This window comes from Oncorhynchus mykiss, chromosome 16, assembly GCF_057628025.1.
Source record: "Oncorhynchus mykiss isolate SJ-2025 chromosome 16, ASM5762802v1, whole genome shotgun sequence".
Classification (NCBI taxonomy): domain Eukaryota; kingdom Metazoa; phylum Chordata; class Actinopteri; order Salmoniformes; family Salmonidae; genus Oncorhynchus; species Oncorhynchus mykiss.
In genome coordinates this window covers 57,853,426-57,873,835 of record NC_143037.1, presented here as the reverse complement: position 1 = coordinate 57,873,835, position 20,410 = coordinate 57,853,426, and the positions used below count along the sequence as shown (strand labels likewise).

Below are 20,410 nucleotides of genomic sequence, written 5' to 3'. Positions count from 1 at the left end.
ATGAGGGGATGCAAAGTGGTGGTGAGATGGAGGGATGAGGGGATGTAAAGTGGTGGTGAGATGGAGGGATGAGGGGATGCAAAGTGGTGGTGAGATGGAGGGATGAGGGGATGCAAAGTGGTGGTGAGATGGAGGGATGAGGGGATGCAAAGTGGTGGTGAGATGGAGGGATGAGGGGATGAGGGGATGTAAAGTGGTGGTGAGATGGAGGGATGAGGGGATGTAAAGTGGTGGTGAGATGGAGGGATGAGGGGATGCAAAGTGGTGGTGAGATGGAGGGATGAGGGGATGTAAAGTGGTGGTGAGATGGAGGGATGAGGGGATGTAAAGTGGTGGTGAGATGTAGGGATGAGGGGATGCAAAGTGGTGGTGAGATGGAGGGATGAGGGGATGCAAAGTGGTGGTGAGATGGAGGGATGAGGGGATGTAAAGTGGTGGTGAGATGGAGGGATGAGGGGATGCAAAGTGGTGGTGAGATGGAGGGATGAGGGGATGTAAAGTGGTGGTGAGATGGAGGGATGAGGGGATGTAAAGTGGTGGTGAGATGGAGGGATGAGGGGATGCAAAGTGGTGGTGAGATGGAGGGATGAGGGGATGTAAAGTGGTGGTGAGATGGAGGGATGAGGGGATGCAAAGTGGTGGTGAGATGGAGGGATGAGGGGATACAAAGTGGTGGTGAGATGGAGGGATGAGGGGATGCAAAGTGGTGGTGAGATGGAGGGATGAGGGGATGCAAAGTGGTGGTGAGATGGAGGGATGAGGGGATGTAAAGTGGTGGTGAGATGGAGGGATGAGGGGATGTAAAGTGGTGGTGAGATGGAGGGATGAGGGGATGCAAAGTGGTGGTGAGATGGAGGGATGAGGGGATGCAAAGTGGTGGTGAGATGGAGGGATGAGGGGATGTAAAGTGGTGGTGAGATGGAGGGATGAGGGGATGCAAAGTGGTGGTGAGATGGAGGGATGAGGGGATGCAAAGTGGATAAGGTATGGCACAGAGAGGGGGAAGGGGTGAACGTTGAGTTTTTGTGCTGTTTTCTCAGCTTGGAAGGCTAAGAAGAGTTTTGCCATGAAATTCAGCAGTAGTTTTTTTGTCCTTTCTCTCTGCCACGGTGTGTATTTGTGCCAAAGCAAACAGGGCAGCCTGGTTTCTCCAATTGACAGCTGAGAGCCAGGTTTATTTGGTGGGAAATAGAAAGCTGCTCTAATGTCTTAATACGTACATGCTTGACTGAAACACTCCATTAAGCCTAGAGGAACCATAAAGAGACCCTGGCATTGAGGAAACAGGAGCTTTACTGTACATGTAACAGGGCACTAAGCTGGAGCGGACTTGTCTCTCTCTCTCCCTCTCTCTCCCTCTCTCTCCCTCTCTCTCGCTCTCTCGCTCTCTCGCTCTCCCAAACATCTCTTTAAATCTCCCCCTGAGGTCTTTCAGTTTTTTTTAAACTTGTTCTCTACTTTTTGTCTCACACCTCTTATTGCTCCATCTCTTGCTCTATCCTCCATCAGACTTTCCCTCTCTTTCTCCCCATCTCTTTCCAACACTCTTGTGATTCCTCCATCAGACTTTCCCTCTCTTTCTCCCCATCTCTTTCCAACACTCTCGTGATTCCTCCATCAGACTTTCCCTCTCTTTCTCCCCATCTCTTTCCAACACTCTCGTGATTCCTCCATCAGACTTTCCCTCTCTTTCTCCCCATCTCTTTCCAACACTCTCATGATTCCTCCGTCAGACTTTCCCTCTCTTTCTCCCCATCTCTTTCGAACACTCTCGTGATTCCTCCATCAGACTTTCCCTCTCTTTCTCCCCATCTCTTTCCAACACTCTCGTGATTCCTCCATCTGTCTCTCACACTCTCTCCCTCCCTCCATTGATCAATCTATCTCACCTCTTCCTTGCGGCCGTCTCGTTGGAGCAGCCATGTCACAGTGGCCTGGGGGGAGCGGGGGACACACTCCAGGAAGGTGCTGTTGTTCTCTGTCCCGTACACAACCCTGTCTTCTGTTACGTCCAGCTCCTCCACTGTAGCACAGCAGACACAACATTAGAATATGTACAATTAGAAATGTGATCTTCAGAGTATGGTGTGTTCTCAGTAGGCCCTGTGACTTTGGTCATGTCATCTTCAGCTATGGTAGACACAAAATCTCCCTTTTTAGTGCCTTTATTCAATGTCAGTGTAATGCAATCGAACCCTAAGGAACTCCTAGGCCTGGCAGAGAACTTTCATCACCCCTCACACACACCTTCGGGTGAGCAAACACACATTCTCCGCCCCTCTGACTGCTACACCCTTCCTTCTTTTGTTCCCCCTCTCTCCGCCCTTCTGTTCCCCTCTCACACCATGACAAACCGACAGGGATCTGTCTTATTCTCAGCACAGCCGTGTCACGGTTCAGTGAAGCTTCTCCATAAATACAACCTAGTTTCCATTACTTGGTAAATGAAAAGGTTCTTAAAGACCTTCTCATTCAGCCCACAGCTTGTGTATGATGTCATTTCTTACACACCGGTAATGCTGTGTATTTCAACTGCACCATAGCATATGTTTCATACCTATAAGATACAGACAAGGAACCCAAATACAGCACAAGTTGTGTATATTTGTGATAATCTGTGTTACAGTATCTGTCTGTGTACAGTATATACACAAGTTTGTTGTTTTAAGATAAAGCATGTGTTTCATGTTGCTATCACTCTGGCTCCCAACAGAGGGATGCACATTTTACACAGGGATCTGACACCTCAGTCAAACACAGCTTGTGTTCTATCAGAACAACTTCGCTCTAGACCTGACACAGGGATTTACAATATAAACTACACATGATTTCCACTTCCCTCTACAGTCGTGGCCAATAGTTTTGAGAATGACACAAATATACATTTTCACAAAGTCTGCTGCTTCAGTGTCTTTAGATATTTTTGTCAGATGTTACTATGGAATACTGAAGTATAATTACAAGCATTTCATAAGTGTCAAAGGCTTTTATTGACAATTACATGAAGTCGATGCAAAGAGTCAATATTTGCAGTGTTGACCCTTCTTTTTCAAGACCTCTGCAATCCGCCCTGGCATGCTGTCAATTAACTTCTGGGCAACATCCTGACTGATGGCAGCCCATTCTTGAATAATCGATGCTTGGAGTTTGTCAGAATTTGTGGGTTTTTGTTTGTCCAACCGCCTCTTGAGGATTGACCACAAGTTCTCAATGGGATTAAGGTCTGGGGAGTTTCCTGGCCATGGACCCAAAATATCGATGTTTTGTTTCCCGAGCCATTTAGTTATCACTTTTGCCTTATGGCAAGGTGCTCCATCAAGCTGGAAAAGGCATTGTTTGTCACCAAACTGTTCCTGGATGGTTGGGAGAAGTTGCTCTCACAGGATCTGTTGATACCATTCTTAATTCATGGCTGTGTTCTTAGACAAAATTGTGAGTGAGCCTACTCCCTTGGCTGAGAAGCAACCCCACACATGAATGGTCTCAGGATGCTTTACTGTTGGCATGACACAGGACTGATGGTAGCGGTCACCTTGTCTTCTCCGGACAAGCTTTTTTCCGCATGCCCCAAACAATCGGAAAGGGGTATCATCAGAGAAAATGACTTTACCCCAGTCCTCAGCAGTCCAATCCCTGTACCCTTTGCAGAATATCTGTCTGTCCCTGATGTTTTTCCTGGAGAGAAGTGGCTTCTTTGCTGACACCAGGCCATCCTCCAAAAGTCTTCGCCTCACTGTGCGTGCAGATGCACTCACACCTGTCTGCTGCCATTCCTGAGCAAGCTCTGTACTGGTGGTGCCCCGATCCCGCAGCTGAATCAACTTTAGAAGACGGTCCTGGCCCTTGTGGGACTTTCTTGGGCGCCCTGAAGCCTTCTTCACAACAATTGAACCGCTCTTCTTGAAGTTCTTGATGTTCCGATAAATGGTTGATTTAGGTGAAATCTTACTGGCAGCAATATCCTTGCCTGTGAAGCCCTTTTTGTGCAAAGTAATGATGACGGCACGTGTTTCCTTGCAGGTAACCATGGTTGACAGAGGATGAACAATGATTCCAAGCACCACCCTCCTTTTGAAGCTTCCACACAATCAGCATGACAGAGTGATCTCCAGCCCTGTCCTCGTCAACACTCACACCTGTGTTAACAAGAGAATCATTGACATGATGTCAGCTGGTCCTTTTGTTGCAGGGCTGAAAGGCAGTGGAGATATTTTGGGGGGATTCAGTTAATTTGCATGGCAAAGAGGGACCTTGCAATTAATTGCAATTCATCTGATCACTCTTCATAACATTCTGGAGTATATGCAAATTGCCATTATACAAACTGAGGCAGCAGACCTTGTGAAAATGAATATTTATGTAATTCTCAAAACTTTTGGCCACGACTGTAGAACTGACACTGGGCTATACAATATAAACTACACATGATATCAACTGGCCTTTGGTCATCCAACCTATACATTGTTTACAGTGTATGTCTTGTTCGCTCTCCCCTGAGAGAAAATCAGAGATGCTATTTATATTTATTTCTCTACAGACCCAGGTTGCAGGCCAAATGGTACCCTATAACCTATATACTGTAGTGAACTATACTTTTGACCAAAGCCCTGTAGTCAGGGTTGGGGTTTAATCTGGTTACAAAAACACTAACTGTAAACAGTTATGTTACCAGCACAAATATTGTAATCAGATTACAGATACTTTTGAAAAACTAGATGATTACTTATTGGATCACTTTTACATTCAGACAAACCAAATTAATGATGACACACTAAATGTGTTTGATGGGTCATTTTTGTCTTCATCTAATGCCTTTTAAAGGGAAAGTAACTGAAAGTAATCAGTTACTGAGTTTGGGTAATCCAAAAGTTACATTCCTGATAAACATTTTGGACAGGTAACTAGCAGCTATAACAGATTACATTTAGAAAGTAACCAAACCAATCCTTCCTGTAGTACACTATGTAGGCAATAGGGTACCATTTACAATTTTTTTTCACCTTTATTTAACCATAGTTAAATATATTGTTAAATATAGTCGCATAGTTGAGAACAAGTTCTCATTTACATTACAACTGTGACCTGGCCAAGATAAAGCAAAGCAGTTAGACACATACAGCAACACAGAGTTACACATGGAATAAACAAACATACAGTCAATAATACAGTAGAAAAAGTCTATATACAGTGTGTGCAAATGAGGTAAGATAAGGGAGGTAAGGCAATAAATAGGCCATGGTTGCGAAGTAATTACAATATACCAATTAAACACTGGAGTGATAGTTCTGCTCCAGAAGATGAATGTGCAAGTAGAGATACTGGGGTGCAAAGGAGCAAGATAAGTAAATAAATAAATAAATACAGTATGGGGATGAGGTAGTTGGATGGGCTGTTTACAGATGGGCTATGTACAGATGCCGCCCCAGTGTTTGTCCTACCTCACCTCTCAGAGTCTAATGCCTCTCAATGGACAGGTTTGACCTCTGTGTCCTCCCTGGAGCAAATACTTTGGGTCAATTTCCGCTTGGCCACCATGACAGCCAGACTAGCTCACCCCCCTCACACCTCTGTCATGCACAACATTTTAATAAGCATTTATCAACAGGATATTAGAGTGCCCTACTTTCCCCCAAGGGCACTTGGCATGTTGTGAGTCTCCGTGCTGTATATCCTTCTCACATAGTCTATCATCTTCATTTTGTAATTAATTTACACTCATTTAATTCCCAAGCTTTTCATTCCCACCCTTTACCCTCCATCTCCCCCTCTCTCACCACTGAGGTTCTGGTCCATACACTGCAGGGCCGGGTTACCATGCCTGATGTCCTGACGGCGATAGCGGCGTCTGCTGAGCGAGGTGTAGCGAGTGCAGGAGGTGCCGTCCCAGGCACAGTAGGGGTCTCTGGCCAGGCAGCACTCAGCACAAGCCTTCCCATATGTCTCACACCTGTGAAGCCTCAGCTGGGCCATACCCACCGGAGAACCCACGTACAGTGCTTGCTGTGTGCGGAAAGGGGTCAGAGTACAACCAGAGAATGAGAATCTAATGTTTTATCGTGGTGTTGGCTTCAGTGCTTGCATGTTTTCTTTAAGTTTATGTCAACTGTGATAAATAATTTACATTTACTCACCCTTTTTACTGAGATCTCCAAAGAGGTAATGGGAGTTGGCACCTTGATAACATAAAAATATTATATTTCATTCGCATTCAGACATTGCGAATTGGTTAGACTTTTAAATACACGAGGAGGAGGGGAGACAGAGGAGAAAGGAGGCATCTTATCTAGTTACCTTAAAGACCTGCAGCTCCTCCAGAGTGACCTCTTCTGTGTCCAGAGTGTTGCCGCTGCGCAAAGCAATGACCTTCAGAACAGTGCCTATGTCTGGGGTCAGAGGTCAAAATGGTCAACTTACATCCCAATACACTCAAGTTTCCTGACTAGTCACCACTCAGACTAATTACAGAAATGTGGAGAAGTTAGGACAAACCGGTGCCTATGAACATGACGTCATACTGTCCATCCTCTGCCTCTACACGGTCCACCACGATCTGTTTGAGGCGGTAGGGCAAGTTGGCCTTGACCAGCAGAGGCTGCTTCATGGCCGGGTACACCGGTCGCCACATCAGGGGGTGCCCTCGGGCAAACTGGAGCACTGCATCTGGGAAGTCCTTGGTACTGCCAAACTGTCTGCCAGGCTGGTTGGTGATCTTACTGGGGCACTGGAGATGAGAGGAACTCTTTAGTAATCATTTTATAAAAACATATGATTTGTGTTAAATGTAAAAGGGGGAATGTGACATGAATGTTTTATTCAGCTGTGTTTTTAGAGATCAGTTGATGAGTCATTTAGTAAGTTAGGTCTGTGTTTCTCTGTGACTCCCTTACAATGTTTGGCTGGGAGTCATATTCAACACTGCTTGGGAAGATTTCTTAAAATTCTGTCATAACATTGACTAATCCATAGGCACTTCTGACAGCATTGCAAAAAAATAATTTCAGTTACTGTAAGTTGGAATGGACATAGATTTTCATTATCGAACAGTGGCGTGTATTCATAGATGCCAACGGAAGCCAGGCTTCCCCACCAAAAATTTTAAAAAAAAAATATATAAAATGTATCGTTCGTCTCTATGTTTCATAATTTTCCTTCAAATCGCAAGAGGCTGAATGTATCTGACCGGAGATAGCATCCGAGCAAGCAAAACAGCCCCTCTGTATGTGTAGGCCATCTATTTAAAGCAGTCTGGTCCAAAAGATTATGACAGTGTTGCTGCCCATAACATTGAATGTAAGGGCCCATTTGGCCTCCCTTGATCATTTCAAAAAAAAAATAGCCAATCAGCGTTGGTCCTGGCGCACCAACCATCTCAATTGGGTTGAGGTCGGATAACTAAATAATTTACAGTGTCACCATCATACCTCCTCCTCCATGCTTCACGGTGGGAAACACACATGCGAAGATCATCCGTTCACCTACTCTGCGTCTCACAAAGCGAATGGAACCAAAAATCTCACATTTGAACTCATCAGACCAAAGGACAGATTTCCACCAGTCTAATGTAATTGCTCATGTTTCATGTCCCAAGCAAGAATCTTCTTCTTATTGGTGTACTTTAGTAGTGGTTTCTTTGCAGCAATTTGACCATGAAGGCCCGATTCACACAGTCTTCTCTGAACAGTTGATGTTGAGTTGTGTCTGTTACTTGAACTCTGTGAAGCATTTATTTGGGCTGCAATTTCTGAGGCTGGTAACTCTAATGAAGTTAACCTCTGCAGCAGAGGTAACTCTACTTTGAAGAATCTAAAATCTAAAATATATTTTGATTTGTTTAACACTTTTTTGGTTACTACATGGTTCCATATGAGTTATTTCATAGTTTCGATGTCTTCACTATTATTCTACAATGTAGAAAATAATAAAACAACTTGATGAGTAGGTGTGTCCAAACTTTTGACTGGTTGTAGGTTGTAATAATGCTTTTTTTTAGCTTCCCCAGTGATTTCACCCACGCACCACTACTGCTATCAAAGCCTATCTAAATTCCTGAATTGACAGGAATGGAGAAAAAATTGTTGCCAAATTCTTATCTACTCTCATTACGGGTGTGAAAACTATGCACACCGCCTAAGCACTAAATCACAGAAGATTGCACAATAGCTTGCAGAAACAGTACAGCTGAGGTGATCTCTGTTTGAGGGAGGAGATAGCCAAATGTCTCCACAGTGCCAAACAGAGGATGCATCCAAAATGGCTCCCTATTCCCTATGGACAATGGACAGAAGTCGTGTACTTTATAGGGAATAGGGTGCTATTTGAGACACACACAGATCCAAGCCAGTCAGCTATATATTGATCCAGTAATTTAGGGTGCCTTTGGCTTAGGAGTGTTTACATTGGTGAACCTCAGGAATGAGCAAACTGGAGCAGATTCCCCCAGCATATGTAGAGTATTAGTATAGGAGCCTGTACACAGTAAATTCTCCAGTGTCTATACGGGTCCACACTTGTCAGTGTTAAATTAACACAATGCTCGGGTAAAGCCTTATTTGAATATTTCCCAGAATGCCTTGGCTTTCCAGTGAATTGTAGTTAATGCCCATGACACATTTTTTTTGATGGTTGTTGCATTCATCGATTTGTAGACCTGTGGTCTTCACCAAGTGAGATCCTAAGCGAATATGTTATCATTAACATTAAATTCTTTAACACAATACAACGTACAAAGTATTTATTAATAAGGTCTTATTTTGAGGGCCTAGTTTTACCCTAATGCAATGACCTAAATATCATGGGTTTCAGGCCTGCAAGTCACATTATGATGTGTATTTCCTATTGGAATCCAACCAGAGTGGGGATATCCAACATTTTGAATTCTTCAGAATAACTGCCAGGTTTGGAAAACTACTAATACAGCATATGAGACTACTTAACCATTTAAACTGGAAAAACAAGTAACATATTGGATTAGTTTAGATAAATATTTATTATTTATATTTGAGTAGCATTGGATGAATTAATAAATCAATTTAGTTGCAAAAACATAGAGATTGAAACAAACCATTTAAAAAAATCAACAATGCTGGGGTTAGTGGTGTTGGACTAGTAACCGAAAGGTTGCAAGATCGAATCCCTGAGCTGACAAGGTAAAAATCTGTTGTTCTGCCCCTGAACAAGGCAGTTAACTCACTGTTCCTAGGCTGTCATTGAAAATAAGAATTTGTTCTTAACTGACTTGCCTAGTTAAATAAAGGTAAAATATAAAATGAATTACAGGTGTGCCCCTGAATGTTTTCTCTCTCTCTCTCTCTCTCTCAGCCAGGACATAATTCTTAATCAGGCCTGTGTGTGTGGATTGAAACCACAGAGGTGCCGACTCTGCTCTGACACTCGGGCCCTGAATGAAGCTAAATTACAGCGCTGTGGATGACAAGAAAACATGAGGCAGAGCTGCTGAGGGGAGGACCAACAGTAACCACACTGGACTAGCTCTTTATCCCTCTGTTGGAGTTTCTTCTTCATTCTCTCTGTCGCTGTCTGTCTCCCTTTCTCATTCAATTTCTCTCTCTCGCCCCAGTTTGATCACCTGATCTCTCTCACACAAGCAAGCTGACAAGGAGTCTGAAACAAAGTATTAGTTTGTAGATATGGCATGGTAGCCTGCAGTATGGTACTGTATGGTATTACTCACCACCCCAGGTCTTGGATAGGGCACTCTGCCCTCGTAAGCCCCCCACTGGTAGTCAGGTCCCTCCTTGTGTGCAAAAGGCCCGTTGAAGGCTTCTCTGATGTCTGCCATACGGTACACACAAACTGCAAAGCCTTGGAACACGTTACTAGGGGAGAGAGGAACGTTTAATGTTAGGGACTGATTTCATTAGGGTTTGGTTCCTCCATTGTACATGTTAAAGCTACAGACTGGGATTTGAAAAACAACAAAATGTCTGCCTTGCCGCTTGTTATGGTAAAGGAATTGGGTCTGGAGGAATGCAACCACTGTCAAATTCATAGACGGCGATATGGATGTGTGTAACCATGTGTGGAGCTCACCTGATGGTGCTGAAGATGGCATAAACATCTGGGTTCTTCTCATCCTTGCCTCTAAGCAGGAAAACATCCTCTGTGAAACAAAATACAAGCGTTATTGAGTACTTTTGTTAATGTGCTCAGGTTTGGTGCCTGCGAGCATACATTATTTGTGCTTGTGTGTGTGTGTGTGTGTGTGTGTGTGTGTATGTGTGTCTCACCCAGCTCGTCAAAGTGTGTGTCAATGCCATGAGGCCCAGGTACAGAACACACCAGTCTGGCCTTGATGAAGGTGCTCCATTTATTCACCAGCACTCTCTGTCCACCTGCATCATTCTATAGAGGACACAGACAACACACCATCACCATCACCACCACCATCACCATAACATTTCAATCACACAGACAACTCACCACATCACCATCACCACCATCACCACCATAACATTTCAATCACACAGACAACACACCATCACCATCACCACCACCATCACCATAACATTTCAATCACACAGACAACTCACCACATCACCATCACCACCACCATCACCATTACATCTCAATCACACAGACAACTCACACCATCACAATCATCACCATCACCATTACATCTCAATCATACAGACAACACTCCACCACCATCACCACCACCACCACCATCACCACCATTACATCTCAATCATACAGACAACACACCATCACCACCCCCACCCATCACCACCACCATCACCATGACATCTCAATCATACAGACAACACTCCAGTACCATCACCACCACCACCACCATCACCACCATTACATCTCAATCATACAGACAACACTCCACCACCATCACCACCACCACCACCATCACCACCATCACATCTCAATCATACAGACAACACACCACCACCACCCCCACCCATCACCACCACCATCACCATGACATCTCAATCATACAGACAACACACCATCACCATCACCACCATCACCATCACCATTACATCTCAATCATACAGACAACACTCCACCACCATCACCACCACCACCACCATCACCATTACATCTTAATCATACAGACAACACACCACCACCATCACCATCACCATTACATCTCAATCATATAGACAACACACCACCACCACCCCACCCATCACCACCACCATCACCATGACATCTCAATCATACAGACAACACACCACCACCACCACCACCATCACCACCATTACATCTCAATCATATAGACAACACACCACCACCACCCCACCCATCACCACCACCATCACCATGACATCTCAATCATACAGACAACACACCATCACCATCACCACCACCATTACATCTCAATCATACAGACAACACTCCACCACCATCACCACCACCACCACCATCACCACCATTACATCTCAATCATACAGACAACACTCCACCACCATCACCACCACCACCACCATCACCATCACCATTACATCTCAATCATACAGACAACACACCACCACCACCCCCACCCATCACCACCACCATCACCATGACATCTCAATCATACAGACAACACACCATCACCATCACCACCATCACCATCACCATTACATCTCAATCATACAGACAACACTCCACCACCATCACCACCACCACCACCATCACCATTACATCTTAATCATACAGACAACACACCACCACCATCACCATCACCATTACATCTCAATCATACAGACAACACACCACCACCATCACCACACCACCACCATCATCACCATAACATCTCAGTCATACAGACAACACATACACTAACCAAAAGAGGGAGGGAGAAAGGAGAGATGGCTCACACTGACTATACAGTATAATTGTCAATACAAGGCAAACAAATAGAGTTTATCAGTTACACCCAAACAAAGAATAACCATTATCCATACGGCAGCAGGACTAAAACTCATAGAAGTACATACTGTAGCTAACTAACTCTGTCTGTCCTCTCCCATGGGAAAGTTGTCTAGTAAACCCTTCTATAACCATGCACTGGACACTGGGGAGACAGAGAGCACGGGTTATGGAGATGTAATCATATGAGCTTGTCTTCTCCTCCATACTGTTTTATAGTGTATTGTTGTAGCGCTAGCATACAGGCAGCGTACAGACAGACAGGGTCGTTTAATAGACACCAGGGCTGTGTAAGCTGTCTGGGATCAGATCATTGCTTTCTTGGAAGGATGTGGTCCTGTTCTGGTGGAACTGATAATAGCAGGCAGTGTTTAACAACGCCTTGGGGAGGGATGTGCAGGAAGAAATATACGATGTATGGAGAGAGATTTGGGGGGGGACTGTGGGGACTGTGTGTGTTTGTTTGTGTGAGAACCATATACTTGTAAGTGTGAGCAAAGGAATGTTACACTATAAATTGCCTAGACTCTAAAGCAGATGGCGAATCTAAAGCAGATTGCGAACCTGTCAGCTGTGGTGTGTGTGTGTGTGTGTGTGTGTGTGTGTGTGTGTGTGTGTGTGTGTGTGTGTGTGTGTGTGTGTGTGTGTGTGTGTGTGTGTGTGTGTGTCAGAAGGAATGTATGACTGTGTGAGAGAGATGCACACTCTGACGCTCATACCAGAGCACATCCAACAGCTGTGTGTGTAAGGAGGAAGAAAGACGCCAATTGTTGGGGAATGTCAGCTCTCCCCAACCCGCCCACCTGTGGCCTGACTAAACCATTAGAGACCCTCCCTGTAAGGCGATACTATAAGCACATCTCCCTGTAACTAAATGTTAAACTATCACTATGGCAGAGCTGAAGCTCCACTGTGGAAATAACTCTGAGCCATGATCCAGTTCCCAAGCCCCAGATCATGACGTGGTCTCAGAGAATTTGAAGACTGACTTCGTGGGTCCTGGAGAGTGAACTATCAAATCAAATTATATTTGTCACATGCACCGAATACAACAAGTGTAAACTTTACCGGGAAAAGCCTACTTTACGAGCCCTTTCCCTCCAATGTTGGTGTATCATGGTAGTATGTGTGAGTGTGTGGGTAGAGTCCAGTGAGTGTGCATAGCTTAGTGGCTAGAGTGTTGGACTGGGAACCGAAAGGTTGCAAGATCAAATCCCTGAGCTGACAAGGTAAACATTTGTTGTTCTGCCCCTGAACAAGGCAGTTAAGCAACTGTTCCTAGGCTGTCATTGAAAATAAGAATTTGTTCTTAACTGACTTGCCAAGTTAAATAAATCAAAAATAGCATCAGTGCAAGAGAGTCAATGCAAATAGTCTAGGTAGACATGTGATTAACTGTCCAGCAGTCTTATGGCAGTTGCCATGTGGTGATGCAGCCAGACAAGATGCTCGCAATGGTGCAGCTGTATAACTTTCTGAGAGTCTGAGGGCCTCCCAAGGGGGAAGAGGCGTTGTCGTGCCCTCTTCAAGACTGTGTTGGTGTGTTTTGACTGTACAGGCTTTGGTTTTTCCATTTATGTTTTGAGGTTGGACTTTAGCACGTGTAGCTCGTTAGCACGTAGGGCGCACCATTGGGGTCACCTCGTTCGTCAGTATGTGTTATACCTGTGCTGGTTGCCATCTCGTTAGTGGGAAGGTGTTTCACCTGTGCTGGCCCATGTGCTATTTAAGAGTCGCTGGCCCACCGTTAGTTGGCACTCCCTATTTAGATTTGTTTTTAAATAACATTCCTTTGTCTGATTTCCCTGATTTAATTTTGCTCCACGTTTTTGGTTTGCTTCCTGTCTTTAAGTTTCTTGTGGGGGTTTTCTTTTGTTTGCCTCTTCTTAGGCAAATTTAGTGGTCCCTCATGGTGAGTGTCGTTTAGGTTCCAGTTATTGTTGTTAGTCAACTTTCAGTGGACACACCCATGAGTGTCTTACAGAACCCCTGCTAAATCCCACCTGTTTTGTGTAGTTGTTGTCAGTGACTCTGTTAGTTTCTGTTTGAGCAACATTATTTGGATTTCTAGCTGGGGAACGTAGCAGGACCATGATAGGTCCTTAGTGATGTGGATACCAAGGAACTTGAATCTCTTGACTGGCTCCACTACAGCCCCGTCGATATGAATGGGGGCATGCTCGGCCCTCCACTTCCTGTAGTCCACCATCAGCTCCTTTGTCTTGCTGGCGTTGAGGGAGAGGTTGTTGTCCTGGCACCACACGGCCAGGTCTCTAACCTCCTCCATATATGCTGTCTCAGCGTCTTTGGTGATCAGGCCTACTACCATTGTTTCAGTAGAGGCAAACTTAATAATGGTGTTGGAGTCGTGCGAGGCCACACAGCCTCTGGTGAATAGGGAGTACAGGAGGGGACTATGCACGCACCGCTGAGGGGCTCCCATGTTGAGGGTCAGCATGGTGGATGTGTTGTTGCCTACCCTCACCACCTGGGAGTGGCCCGTCGGGAAGTCCAGGATCCAGTTGTAGAAGGTGTTCAGTCACAGGGTCCTTAGCTTAGTGATGAGCTTGGAGGGCACTCTGGTGTTGATTGCTGAGCTGTAGTCAATAAACCTCATTCTCACATTGGTGTTCCTTTTGTCCATTTGGGAAAGGGCAGTGTGGAGTGCAATAGAGATTGCATCATCTGTTGATCTGTTTGGGTGGTATGCGATTTAGTTAGGTGCAACTGTATGTATATTTCTCTTACCGCACACACACGTCCTACGCGGGTGTGGATGGCCCCCTCTCTGTTCCCGGCCTCCATGGCCTTCTCCGTGAAGAAGAAGTACACCTTGTCATTGTCACGGTCATCATTATCAGGGATGAGGTGGGCCGCAACAAACTTAGGATCTGGAGAGAGGGAAGAAGAGAGAGTGGGTGAGTGGGTGAGTGAGTGAGAGAGTCAGTGAAAAATAAATGTAAAAAAAGAGAGCAAATAGGAGTTATTTCTTAGCTAGTAGTGTCTATAGAAGATGTAAGAACCAAATGGTGTAGAATGGGTGTATAATTGATATTGGTTTAGGTGTGTATTCAGTGTGGGTGCTGAGTAGAGTACAGTTGTTGTACCATGCAGCAGTCTCTGGTCCGTCTCAGTCCTCATGGTGGAGCGACCTCCCAGACTACGGAAGATCACTGAGTCTCTACCCAGGAAGTCTGCAGTCAGCCCTGTGTATAACTCCCCACCTGGGAACAGACAGAGAGGAAAGGATGGAGGAAGATAATGAAAGAGGAGGGGATGAGGAGCGAGGATGAGGAAATAAGGGATGGCAGGGCAAAAATGTCACGATGACAGGAATACAAAATTGGCCAATATAGTAGACATACCCCAAGCCACATGTCCTGCATCCCTAGAGAAGGTTCATAGACTGGACAAAGATCAGATCAACTGTCTGTAACAACATCTCCCATTGAATCAGACAGCATTCCCAACTGAACTCGTATCCGATTAAATGCTATCCCTGCTCTACATGACAGGTCATGCTCCTAACAAGAGTATATTCATCTACAGTGGCCGTGTCATAGCTCCCTAAGCCCTGCCATCACTTCACTGACTGAGGATGGAAGTGCCTGTGTGTGGGAGCACACGTGTGTGTATCTATGGCTCCGATGATCGTTTCCCAACCAACCATTATAATAGCAGCTAGCTGTACAGAGACAGTGGGGCTGCCTTACACCCCTGAGCATGCACAAACAGATAGTCAGTCTGGCTTGGTCCCACAGAGTTTTGAGAAGTGTGATTAATGCAGACTCTGGCCCCGCTGAAAGGCAATAGCTTCTTTCAATAGCTGATCCCAGAGAAAGAAGAGATGCAGAGAAACATCAGAGGGATGCGTGTGTGTGAGGAAGCAGGGAGGAGGGTTACTGACCTCCTGTCCTCCCCCTGCCAAAGAGCTCTCTTTACTAGTGGGACACAATGGCCATGACAAATACGCTCTGTCTTCCTCTCTCTCTCTTTTTCTCCTTCTCCGTCTCCCCTTCTCTGTCTCTCTATTTTATTTCTTCCCCCATCTCTTTCTCTCTCTATCCCTGTCTGATGAATCTATCCATTGCGACCAGAAATTACACCTTAATCATGATTCAAAAGTCCCTACAGAATGAATAGAGGATAATAGATGTGTGATTCAACAGTGTAGAACATGTACACAACTTGTGTGTGTGTGTGTGTTTAGTGTGTTTTTCCATGTTAGCTTTATACAGTGTAAGTGAGTGAGCATTAGTGGAATATTACGCTGTTTGTGTAGGGGTTGTCTTTTGTGTATCAGTGTGCTCAAGGATAGACTGCTGGGCCTTTGGCCGTCCCTGTGTGTCTGCCTGCCAGATCCAATGCATTTTGGGACAGATCCTGGAGTTTGTGAGGTTCAGCAGCAGAGTGGACTGAGGCAGGGTGGGAGGACACACACACACACACACACACACACACACACACACACTTTTCACCCCTGCGACTTCTAGAGTTGCATGTTGAGGCAGTAAATCTGGCTTATTTCACAAGCTATGTGGAATGACAACAAGAGAGGAACACCCTTACTACAGTGTATCTCACAGAATCAGAAACCTCAAACCCCTTCCGGCTGTTGTGTTGAGATAAACATACTGGACTAATAAAGACACAGAATACAGGACCTACCAATTAAGGTGCTAGCGAAGGGGAGGCTGGGGTCGTGAGGAACCTTCCCCCGTCCGTTCTCCATTTTGGTAGGGTCCATGGTGAAAACATGCTGTTTAGGAGAAAAAAAGAAAAATGGGATTAGGAAAAATCCAGATATCACATATCATATCACATATCATTAAAATATTAGATTAGAAGCTTAAAGTCACATGTCCAGGGTTGCAAGTGCAATTACAGGCTACAGTGAAATTCTTAAGAAAATCTTACGATTTGAATGTAAGGCCGTAAGGGCAATTACTGAACTCATTGTAAATATTTCAACATACAGTACATCACTCTAATACATATAATTAAATAGAACACTTAATTGAATGTATCTCTATGCCCTAATACAGTAGTGACTCTTTGACTGTAGTGATGTCATCAGTGAGGGACAGGAGTAACAAGGGGTAACACAGTGAGTGTAAAAAGACAGACAGGATGAGCTCCAAGTGAATCAGGACCCAGATGAATGTCCTCTCTGTGAACTATCCACAATCTCCAGCTCTGGGTAGCAGTTCCTAGTGCAGATAATGAGGCATTGTGGTTCTCTGGTTGAATGACTGTACACACTGTCATGTAGGACACCATGACATGGAAGTCAGCAGGATAAAATTACACTTAATAACGCTACCATGATTAAAATAACACTGTATGTCCTTGATTTTGTGGCCCTTTCCTTGGCTTTGAATCACACAGGGATTCCCAGTGGCACAAGGACCTTTCCAGCTATATTGACACTGTCAGTGAGGAAGGTTGGCTTTGAGTTCCACAATGTCTCTAATATAGTCATACATTTAGCAGGAGGTTAGGAAGTGCAGCTCAGTCTCCACCTCATTTTGTGGGCAGTGGGCATATAACCTGTATTCTCTTGAGAGCCAGGTCTGCCTACGGTGGCCTTTCTCAATACCAAGGCTATGCTCACTGAGTCTGTACATAGTCAAAGCTTTCCATAAGTTTGGGTCAGTCACAGTGGTCAGGTGTTCTCTCTCTCTCTCTCTCTCTCTCTCTCGCTCTCTCTCTTTCTTTCTCCCTCCCTCCCTCCCTCCCTCCCTCCCTCCCTCCCTCCCTCCCTCCCTCCCTCCCTTTGGCAAGCGCAAGCGGTAGAGGATCTCTGCTGTTCCTCTCTCAGTGAGCTAAATAGTGGCAGCAGCACCATATGTTACCTCTCCCTGAGCTGTGTAACTCTCCGGGCTGCACACATACAGTACACAGTACCCTATACGCACAGAAACTAACCTCCTTTTAATAAAATCTATCTAGTAACATTAGTTATCGTGATCAGATCAATCAGCTTTAATTCAAATTCCAATTAGAACTCTTGCTTGGTGAATCTCCATAGTTCATCTTTTTCACATAATCAAACCTCTTTTACTTTCCATTCTCTGTACCTCATTCTCTATACCTCATTCTCTATACCTCATTCTCTATACCTCATTTGTCCTCCTTACAGCACCTCTCTACTCTCTTTACTTTACCTCCTCTCTTTTGCCTCTCCCTCCCCTCTCTCTACTTCATCCATCTCTCCCTCCCCTCTCTCTCTACTTCATCCATCTCTCCCTCCCCTCTCTCTATTTCATCCATCTCTCCCTCCCCCTCTCTCTACTTCATCCATCTCTCCCTCCCCTCTCTCTACTTCATCTATCTCTCCCTCCCCTCTCTCTCTACTTCATCCATCTCTCCCTCCCCTCTCTCTATTTCATCCATCTCTCCCTCCCCCTCTCTCTACTTCATCCATCTCTCCCCCCTCTCTCTCTCTACTTCATCCATCTCTCCCTCCCCTCTCTCTCTACTTCATCCATCTCTCCCTCCCCTCTCTCTCTACCTCATCCATCTCTCCCTCCCCTCTCTCTCTACTTCATCCATCTCTACCTCCCCTCTCTCTATTTCATCCATCTCTCCCTCCCCCCTCTCTCTACTTCATCCACCTCTCCCTCCCCTCTCTCTCTACTTCATCCACCTCTCCCTCCCCTCTCTCGCTCTACTTCATCCATCTCTCCCTCCCCTCTCTCTCTCTACTTCATCCATCTCTCCCCCCCTCTCTCTCTCTACTTCATCCACCTCTCCCTCCGCTCTCTCTCTCTACTTCATCCATCTCTCCTCCCCTCTCTCTCTACTTCATCCATCTCTCCCTCCCCTCTCTCTCTACTTCACCCATCTCTCCCTCCCCTCTCTCTCTACTTCACCCATCTCTCCCTCCCCTCTCTCTCTACTTCATCCATCTCTCCCTCCCCTCTCTCTCTACTTCATCCATCTCTCACTCCCCTCTCTCTCTACTTCATCCACCTCTCCCTCCCCTCTCTCTCTCTACTTCATCCATCTCTCCCTCCCCTCTCTCTCTACTTCATCCATCTCTCCCTCTCTCTCTACTTCATCCATCTCTCCCTCCCCACCCCCCTTCTCTCTACTCCCTCCCTCCCTCTCGCTCTCTACTTCATCCATCTCTCCCTCCCCTCTCTCTCTACTTCATCCATCTCTCCCTCCCCTCTCTCTACTTCATCCATCTCTCCCTTCCCTCTCTCTCTACTTCATCCATCTCTCCCTCCCTTCTCTCTCTACTTCATCCATCTCTCCCTCCCCTCTCTCTCTACTTCATCCATCTCTCCCTCCCCTCTCTCTCTACTTCATCCACCTCTTCCTCCCCTCTCTCTCTCTACTTCATCCATCTCTCCCTCCCCTCTCTCTCTACTTCATCCATCTCTCCCTCCCCTCTCTCTACTTCATCCATCTCTCCCTCCCCTCTCTCTCTACTTCATCCATCTCTCCCTCCCTTCTCTCTCTACTTCATCCATCTCTCCCTCCCCTCTCTCTCTACTTCATCCATCTCTCCCTCCCCTCTCTCTCTACTTCATCCACCTCTTCCTCCCCTCTCTCTCTCTACTTCATCCATCTCTCCCTCCCCTCTCTCTCTACTTCATCCATCTCTCCCTCCCCTTTCTCTCTACTTCATCCGTCTCTCCCTCCCCTCTCTCTCTACTTCATCCATCTCTCCCTCCCCACCCCCCTTCTCTCTACTCCCTCCCTCCCTCTCTTTCTCCTCCTGGCTAGTCTCACTCAGATCCAGTCTCTCTGTGGTAACTCGGTGCAGAGCGAGGGGACTGGCGCTAGTCATGTCTGTTGTCGTTCTCTAGTCAGCCCTGCCAAGCCAAACAGCCCAGCAACCCCACTACCAAGCCTGACACGACTACTGGCACACACACATGCTCTTTGATGCGCGCACACACACACACACACACACACACACACACACACACACGCACACACACACACACACACACACGCACGCACGCACGCACGCACACACACACCATAGGAGGTTGGTGGGACCTTAATTGGGGAGGACTGGCTCGTGGTAATGGCTGAAGCGGAATAAGTGGAATGGTATCAAATCTTAAACATATGGTTTCCGTTATGAGCCGTCCTCCCCCAGCAGCCTCCACTGCCACACACACGCTAGTTTTAAGACCGCAGGACTTTATTGCTAAAAAATGTTTTTTGTTGTTGTTGTTTCTCTTATCTATTCATATTTTATTTGCTCATGGGGGGGAGGGTCATGAACCTTCAGGCCGGTCTGTGGGTGGGATGACCTTTGACAGGGTGTTTCCCCTCTGTTCCAAGCCTCCCCAGGACAGATGTGCAGTCAGCTGCCTTACGTCACACCTTAACACACTGTATCCATCTACCAACACACACAGGCACAGAGAGACATAGAAACACACGCACAAGCATGCACACACACACACAAACAAACAAACACACACACACACACACACACACACTATGCTGCTCTACTCTACAAAGTAGATGTATTGTTCTCAGTGTCATGGTGAGCTTGTCA

The 20,410-nt window shown here is 45.8% G+C and overlaps 1 protein-coding gene across 1 annotated transcript in view; it reads right to left on the bottom strand.

The window, feature by feature from the left end:
- sema3g (semaphorin 3G) overlaps positions 1-20,410 on the bottom strand; it is a 60,008-nt gene that overhangs the window by 2,696 nt on the left and 36,902 nt on the right. Inside the window, exons 5-15 of the mRNA XM_036947322.2 lie at positions 16,552-16,642; positions 14,991-15,107; positions 14,632-14,774; positions 10,248-10,362; positions 10,051-10,120; positions 9,692-9,836; positions 6,490-6,721; positions 6,292-6,383; positions 6,132-6,173; positions 5,775-6,000; positions 1,890-2,023 (exon numbers count right to left, since the gene is read on the bottom strand). Of these exons, the coding sequence (XP_036803217.2) occupies positions 1,890-2,023; positions 5,775-6,000; positions 6,132-6,173; positions 6,292-6,383; positions 6,490-6,721; positions 9,692-9,836; positions 10,051-10,120; positions 10,248-10,362; positions 14,632-14,774; positions 14,991-15,107; positions 16,552-16,642 (1,407 nt within the window). The remainder of the gene's footprint in view (positions 1-1,889; positions 2,024-5,774; positions 6,001-6,131; positions 6,174-6,291; positions 6,384-6,489; positions 6,722-9,691; positions 9,837-10,050; positions 10,121-10,247; positions 10,363-14,631; positions 14,775-14,990; positions 15,108-16,551; positions 16,643-20,410) is intronic.